Source organism: Physeter macrocephalus, chromosome 6 (assembly GCF_002837175.3).
Source record: "Physeter macrocephalus isolate SW-GA chromosome 6, ASM283717v5, whole genome shotgun sequence".
Taxonomy (NCBI): Eukaryota; Metazoa; Chordata; class Mammalia; order Artiodactyla; family Physeteridae; genus Physeter; species Physeter macrocephalus.
The window spans coordinates 29,272,458-29,281,466 of record NC_041219.1 but is presented as its reverse complement, the minus strand read 5'-3'; the positions used below and the strand labels follow the sequence as shown (position 1 = coordinate 29,281,466).

The 9,009-nt window shown below is 34.1% G+C and overlaps 1 protein-coding gene across 2 annotated transcripts in view; it reads left to right on the top strand.

Moving 5' to 3' along the window:
* Nucleotides 1-8,806, top strand: part of NTN4 (netrin 4) — a 109,125-nt gene extending 100,319 nt beyond the window's left edge. For both annotated transcript variants that reach the window (XM_024127424.1, XM_007125127.4), the window contains exons 9-10: nt 2,295-2,465; nt 7,383-8,806. In XM_024127424.1, coding sequence (XP_023983192.1) covers nt 2,295-2,465; nt 7,383-7,519 — 308 coding nt within the window. In that variant the 3' untranslated portion in view covers nt 7,520-8,806. The remainder of the gene's footprint in view (nt 1-2,294; nt 2,466-7,382) is intronic.
* The last annotated feature ends 203 nt before the right edge of the window (nt 8,807-9,009 follow it).

Here is a 9,009-nt window from a genome sequence, read left to right as displayed (position 1 = left end):
GTCCCCTGCATCGGCAGGCGGACTCTCAACCACTGCGCCACCAGGGAAGCCCTAGAAAGTTTTAAGTCATGATTTCTGAAACAAAATGTTTAGGTTCTTGATAACATTGTATTTAATCTCATAAAAGATAAAAACATAAATGTTAAAAACCTCATAAATCTTATCTAAAATTATGTGCATATTTCCCTCCTTTCACCTGCCAACTTGGTTAAATAATAGAAGCAAACTTTTGAAGTGCATAGTGCCCAGTAAAGAAAAGTCAGTTTAGAGGGAAAGGTATTTACTATTAAAAGCAAAAAAACATGACAATTTAGTCCAAAGTCATTCAGTTCAATAGAAATATCAACTGGTTTTCATTATCACATAGATTCAGTAGCTCTTTCACTGAATTTACAAACAACCACATTGGTATCTTTTAATACAACTGTATTTTCTGCTTAAGAGAACTTGAATGCTTTTAATGATGTCATGAAGTATCTTGGTGTTATTAAGTGCAGTACACCTATAGACTTGGGGAAAAATGGTCTCCCCCTCCCCATTCTCTGACTTAATAGAAAAAAATACTAGATTCATTTTGTTTATTCTTTTAGCAAATATTTATTGAGTTATAATAGTGAATCGATAAGGTTCCTGCTCTCTTTGAGCTTACAGTCTAGTAGAAAAATAATAGTGAACATTTATTGAGCATTGGCCATGTGCGAGGGGCTACTACAATATGTACCCTTCATGCATTTATCTTATCAGGGTTCTAGTCCAAAGTCTACCTCTAATCAATCAGTCATACACGTTTGAGCAGTTCACTTAATTAGTTAAAACTTGCTTCCTCATACATAAAACAAGACTAGATGAGCTCTTAAGAGCCCTTAGACGTCTAAAATTTGGTGAATCTATAATTTGGTGAATTTGGTGAATCTATAAAGAAAACATGGGGCTTCCCTGGTGGCGCAGTGGTTAAGAATCCGCCTGCCAATTCAGGGAAGACGGGTTCGAGCCCTGGTCCGGGAAGATACCACATGCCACAGAGCAACTAAGCCCGTGCGCCACAACTACTGAGCCTGTGCTCTAGAGCCCGTAAGCCACAACTACGGAAGCCCACGTGCCTAGAGCCCATGCTCCGCAACAAGAGAAGCCACCGCAACGAGAAGCCCGCGCACCGCAACGAAGATTAGCCCCCGCTCACCACAACTAGAGAAAGCCTGCGCGCAGCAACGAAGACCCACCGTAGCCAAAAATAAATAAATAAAATATATAAGTAAATTTGAAAAAAAAAACAAAAACATGGCCGTCTGACAGCCATATTCTCAGGATATGGTACCAGCCAAGTTAGGGTTCTTTTATTACACACAATCTTCCATCATCTTCCAAGATATAGATGAGCCAGTAAGAACTCTCCTAATAATACAGAACATTGCATTCAGTGTTCCTTAGGTCTATGTTTTTCCCGACCCCAATTTATCCCGTTACTTGATCCCTATCCACATCCATTTCACAGATGGAAAAACATAATAGAATTAGGAGTCATATCGAAAACTGGAGCTCTGCCATCACGTAGGACAGCTTCCTAATCCCAGTCAGCTTGCATTTTACACCAGGGAAGAAAATTAAGTAATCAATAATATTATTTAATCTCTTTAGAATACATAAAATATGTCCTGGCAGTAACATTTTGCTTTTTGTCATAACATTACACAAAGCTAGCTATAAGAGTATAATATAGTCAGAATCTAAATAAAAACCAGGACAACAATTCTACTGCCTGTGCATCTTTTTTCTATTTAGATTTGATAGCTGAATGTGTTTAAGATTTATTTGGAGTAGGCAAATGGCTGATATTCTCTTAGCATAGTGATATGGACAGAAGTAGCAGTTGAAAAATGTTAAGAAAGAAGAGGATAGTTAATATAGATAAATGAGATGAAGTCAGTGCAAAATCAATGAGCCTAATGATTTTCTTTCTTTTTATTGAGGTATATACAGTTAATGTACAATATTATATGTTTCATGTGTACAACTAATGATTCACAATTTTTAAAGGTTATATTCCATTTACAGTTATTATAAAATATTGGCTATATTCCCTGTGTTGTACAATACAATATATTCTTATAGCTTATCTATTTTATACATAGTAGTTTGTACCTCTTAATCCCTAATGATTTTTAAAGCAAATTTCCACATTATCATCATTGGTTCACTTTTCCATTATACTCTGAAATACATATTTAAGTTGTTCAGAGTTTAAAGGATAGTATGAAATTCTATGCATTTTGACTTTTGGAATTGTGTTGTTACAGTGCTAAAAATAAAGATTTTATCAGCTCATGATAAAGGATCTCATGCTGAGGTCAATGTGAAGATTAAAAAAGTCTTAAAATCCACCAAATTGAAAATTTTACGAGGAAAACGAACATTATATCCAGAATCATGGACTAACAGAGGCTGCACTTGTCCAATCCTCAACCCTGGTGAGCATTAGTCTCTTCTAGCTTGTTACCTACTGTGTTTCTGCTGATTTGCTGCTTGTCCTACATTCTCTGAACCACAACCTAAATAAACTCAGCAAGAGTATCTCTCCTTTTCACCATCTGATCTAGGGAAAATCCAAATGGAATTCTTTGAACTGACATCAAAAATTGTTTTCTCTTTCACATGCTCTATAAAAGTAAAATATTTTAAAATCCACCAATATAATATTTTCTGTCCTGAAAGAGAAGTCTCAGATTGGTTCCACGTGTCAGTAGCAAGGAAAGCACTTTCATGAATTTATCTGCCAATAATACTGTATTGGAAAGCTAGGTCCTATTATGATGCCCTGGTTAGAACTTGCTCCCAAGAGGAAGTTCAAATGCAAAATTCCATCTGTGCAAATAATATCGAATTCATTTTTACTGTTGCATGAGAAGCATCTGTTTCTCCTGGATAGAAAACAACTCTCAAGTTCTCATCATCTTCTTTTTCATTAAATGATCATTTTGGTTTCAAATTAGAAACAGCAAAAATAAACAAACAACAACAAAACTACAGAATCTTAGAGAAACTTGGAGTGGAGGGAAATTTGCACTTTAAAACATTGTGGCAGACATAGAGGCAAGCAAGTAAGCATTGGATTCATACCTGTTCACTCTACAAGTACACTCCTCATACTGTGTCATAAGCTGCTTATTTCTGTCTCCCTCATTAAATTTGAGGATGGGATTTAGATTTTTGACCATACTATCTCCAGGGCCTACCATTAGTACCCAAATAATAGTAACAAAGAACCCACAGAGTAAGTTCTAGTAAAACAAATAATATATTTTTAAATCTTCTGTATTTCCCTGTTTACGAAGTTGCCATCTGTGTCTTAATGGCACTGCTGAAACAGGTGCGTAATTTGTGTGCTGGATCTAATTCTTTTCAAATTTAAGTCCAGGAAACCACAGTTATGTTAAGAAGTCATTTATGGTCTTTGATTAATAAATTTGAGAGAAATAGATAACTGAGTGAGAGAAAGAGAAAGAGAGAGAAAAACTATCAATAAAATACTCCCCACAACCTAAACGATCTACACAGTGATATAAAACTCTTGACTTTTGACTATTGACTAATCTCTCACACCCTTTTATACCTCTTCATATTTTATTTAAATTAATCTAAATTTTAATAAGGAAAATTTTAAAGACATTTTAAAATAAATATGTTTACAAAGAACAAATGAAGTAATCAGAATCTTAGATTTTGAATACCGGAGACTAGGAGTCATCAATTTAAGTTCTGTTTCCCGGGGCTCTTTCTATAAGCACTTTCTACTATCTTGGCAAAAGAAAAAAAAAAAAAAGAAAGAAAGAAATCCACTCAGTTTTTTAGTAAGACATTATAAACAAAAGCTTTGACAATCTGAGCCACCCTCCAGGAAGTGAATTATACTTCCTAATCAGATTTCTGCCAAATAGAGTAAAAGAATCAACTGAGTTCATCACAATTGAAAACATAAGCACAATTATTCAAAGAATTCTTGAAAACATGTTTATTCACTTTGATGAAAAGACTAGAACCTGCCAAAGCAAAACCAGACACTCTTTCATTTCACTTTGTTTTTCCATTTTACAAGTTCAATAGCTAAGGCCAAAGAAAGCTGATAAGAAAACTCTGAAACTTTACACGCCAACATTTCCTTTGCTACTTTTGAAAAGGAGTAATCTAATTGGCATCCCTGCAAATTCATTCATTCCTACATTCATACATACATTTACTCATTCATCAATCATATATTTTAGAATACCAAGACTAGTACTAAAGTATTATATTTTCTTTCTCTATGGATACAAAGTAAACTTTGCACCCTCAAACTTATAGCAAGGTTGGGACTTCCCTGGTGGCGCAGTGGTTAAGAATCCGCCTGCCAATGCAGGGCACATGGGTTTGAGCCCTGGGCCGGGAAGATCCCACATGCTGCAGAGCAACTAAGCCCATGTGCCACAACTACTGAGCCTGCACTCTAGAGCCCATGAGCCACAACTACTGCAGCCCGCGTGCCCAGAGCCTGTGCTCCGCAACAAAGAAAAGCCACCACAATGAGAAGCCCGCGCACGGCAACAAAGAGTAGGCCCCGCTCACCGCAACTAGAGAAAGCCCGCGCACAGCAACAAAGACCCAACGCAGCCAAAAAATAAAAATAAATAAATAAATAAAAACTTATAGCAAGGTAGATGTCAAAAGCATAGAGACAGGAAAATCAAATGTAAATGCTAATAAGTGATACAACAGGTAACATTGTTTTCCATGCTAACTTTTGGCATGATGCTGTTCCATAATTTATGGATTTATTCAGCATTATTTTTATTAGTTTAATTTATATTTATACTTCAAAGGAATGGCAAACTCCTATAATATTTTTTCTATTTGTAGTTTCAAAGTAAATTCATTTAAAATACTAGACTTAACACTGAAAGTTTCCTAAAAATTGTTTATCATATTTTTAAATGAGGATTTTATTATTTTAGAGATGATACAAACAATATCAAGACGATTATGTTTTAACTAGTCTGTTAATTAAATATTGGGATTCTTTTTCATGAAGAAGCTAAGGTTACCCTTTAAAGAATTTAAATACCTTATAATCCACCTTACATATATATATATGTATATATTTTAACAAAAATGAAATCATAAGTATATGCTTCATTCTGCAACCTACTTTATTCAGTTATTATCTTTACCTTCAGTTTTAATTTTCATATACTCTAATACTCAGATCATATTCCAATTTCCCAATTGATCCCAAAATGTTTAGACGTGGTTTGTCCTTGCCAGTATTCAATCCAGAATCACACATTGTACCTAGTTTTTAAGTCCCTCAAGTATCTTTTATTCATGCAGAGTTTCTTTTTAGTATTGAAGAAATTATTATTGTTGAAGAAACCAGGCCAGGTGTCCTGTAGATTATCCTGCCTTCTATATTTGTCTGGTTGGTTCTTTGTGGTGTCATTTAGCTTGTCTCTCTACTTCCTATATTTCTTGTAATCATAAAGAAAAGCTTGATAGACTCAAGATAAACATTTTGTCTAGAATTCATCATAGATATTGTGTGCTTCATGTTAAATCACATCATGTTAAATCACATCACAAGATATATAGTACCTGGATGACCCACCGTCAGGGTTGCTAAACTTGACGGGTTGGAGTGATTACAGTCTGATCTCTCCATTGGGTTCCCTTTTGAGACTAGAAAACAATGAGTATGAGTTACTTAGTCACTAAGCAAACATCCAGTTCCCCATTAACTATTCAATATAATGATTTTATCACCAATTGGCAATCCTTTCCTCAATGAATAATTTCATTAGAATTTGAGAAATGATGTTTTTCTAATTTCACCTAATTCTCTTCATTTATCAATTAACATTATTCTGTAAGAAGACTTTCTCTCCCAAGCTGGGCTATTAGGTTACCATGAAATATAGTTCCTATTATAAAAGCACGATAAATGCTAAATTCTTTCCTTTAATTTCCAATTTCCAAAGTAAGGAATGGTTTTAACAACTGTCTCAAGATGACAAGTTAATTTTTCTCTGGATTTCTCTTTTTTGAGTATCACTTTGGAATTATGGATTTTTGTTGATTCAGTATGTTAACACACACACAATTATTACATTCTTCGTGCTCAAATTATCACAACTTTGGTGAGTTATAACCCTCCCTTGCTGGTTCCTGTATCCTTTTAAAATGATTCCCATTAACCTTTGAAAGCTTCCTTGCTTTTTTTAGTACAATAAGAAATCCCATGCTTACCTGTATCTTCCTGCCCTGGACCTAAAAAAAAGCATTTCTTCAAGAAGCCTTGTTTTGTTTTGTCTTTAGTGAGACCTGTTATTAGAGACATTATGTTTGTTACAGGTGTTAATTACCACTGGAATGACATTTTTAAAGCCATTTTAGTGAATGAACAAGACTGTATATATTAAACCATGAGTTTAAATTGATATTTTCAATTGAATTTTAACATCTCGTATTTTCCCTTAACTTGAGTTTTAAAGTATATGTCTCTTTATCTTATATAGGAAAGTCTTATTTTATAAATGTAATTACTTATTTGCTCTACCCTATAATATTAAAGAAAATTGTTTCAAAATACTAATATTGATATTACTACAGACATGTACTGAGGGAGATTATCACATTTCTTTTTATTAATGTATAGATAATGAGATTGTCCTTTTGGATTTTTATGTTTGTTAGACAAAATTTTTACTTGAAGCCTGAAAAGAATTTTGAATTATAAAGTCAGTACTAGTCAAGTCTCATCTTTTTTTTAAGTTTGACAAACAAACATTCTATATTCCAAAAACACATCGACTTTATAAAGGAGATATGTGTTATTTTGTATAATCCATAGCTCTCTTCCAATACGTTTTCCCAAATGATTGTTTCACTTTTATAAAATCCTCCTTAATATACACTACCATACACAGTGAGTCTCCAAGAAATATTGAACTGTAGCAGCATGTTAAGTACCCATAGAATCCTCACTTCTTCACCATAGAGGGAAAGAGTAAAAGTTCAACAATCAGACAGGCCTGAGCTTGAGTCAGGGTGCACTACTTACTGGGAAACACTGTTTCTCAATCTTGCCAAGCCTCTGTTTCTTCATTTGTAAAACAAGGAAAGAAGAAAGGTAATACCTACTTCATAGGGTTATTTTCAAGATTAAATGAGATAATACATTTAAAGCACTTAGCGCATAATAAATATTTACTAAGTGTCAGCTATTATTGCCTATGACTCTCTATTTCAACTATGAATTTATAAAACCGTGAACCATGTATATATAAAACTGCTAAAGTCACATCTCTCCCTTCAATAAACTATGATACTACATAGTCCCTAATTTTGTTCTCTTTCAGGTTTGGAGTACCTTGTAGCAGGACATGAGGATGTAAGAACAGGCAAACTAGTCGTGAATATGAAAAGTTTTGTCCAACACTGGAAACCATCTCTTGGAAGAAAAGTCATGGATATTTTGAAAAGAGAGTGCAAGTAGCAGAAAAGGTGTATAGCACATAATGGCAATTCTCTATGTACAAAACACAAGCTTAATGGAAAGGAGACCTCAAAGATGAAACTGGAATTTTTTTTTAGTGCCAAAATATATAGAAATGTTCCAATGCATGGCCCTTGTCTACTCTATCTCTTTTGGGCCCATGTTTAAATACAGTTTGCTTCATAAAGTGGAATGAAAAATCCAATACCGATACCTATTTTCTATGGGACTGATTCTGAAATTCATAACTATGAAGAATATTTTAATAGCAGTAAGATATTTAGCAGTAATCCATTAAGAGCAATGCACCTAACAAGGACTCCTCCCATCTTCAGATATGTTACTTACATTTGTGCTACTTGAAGTAATTAATGAGATTTTAAGGAATCCCCAACCCTACTATCAGAAAAGGTGTTTCTTAAAAAGAGCCTTCTCTTGCGTGATGTGTGTGAACTTTAGTCTGTGGGGTGATAAATGGAACCTCTCCACATGTATATAGTATTTCATTGTATAAAGCACTTTACTACCTACCACTTGTGTTGTGAAAGTTTGGAGACTGCCGTTGACGAAAAAAAAGAGAAGAAAAGGGCACGTGAGAAAACCTGCTGAAACAGAAGCACTATCACTACGTGTGGAAAAAAAGTGACCACATAATGAAAGTTGTACTCTTTAAACTTGACCACTTGAGAGTAACTATGTGAAGATGCAACCTGAAAGGAGAATATGTTTGCATGAAGTCTCAGCTTTGGGATAGAGGTTAGATTCCACAGATACCGGCCATGATGAAACTTAAAAAAAAACTGAACAAGAGACTCTAAGAGAAAGGAGTCATAAGTGTAGAAAATGCTTGGATAAGGAGGAAATGGACTTTAAATTTTCAAAAGCCCATTTATTTGCAATGCACTTGTATACACTTCAAAAATTATTGTAGACACAATTTGTCTTATTTTTGTGTTTAGTATTTAAACCTGAATATGGAAACAGTTTCCTCCTTGTCTTTATTAACAGTATATGATCATTCTATTCACTCATTTTTTGACTCAATGTATGTGATAGTTCACCAAATTACAGTTTTTCATTATTATTTCTCTTCTGTACTCATGCATAACCACTATACATATCGTTTCTTCTGTACTTGAATATATAAAACGTGAACCACAGTGCCATAAGATTAACTTCACATACAGAACATATTTTTCCTGAGGTCCTGTGGACTTGCAAAAAATATATATATATTGCTCTGTTAATTTTTTATATTTCATATGTAATAAAGGAATATGATCTCCTGATTTCTGCCTCATTTCCTGATCAACTCTTTCACTGATGCTAAAGATTACCTTCTCTTAATGAGGGAACTCAAATCTAATTCCTTAAACTAAGAAAATCAAATAAGGACCTGGTATTTCTACTCTTATATTCTGGGGTTTGGGGATGGAGTGGAAGCTAATTCAGATGGGTTTACTTTCTGTAGCTGTTGGACGTGAACTTTT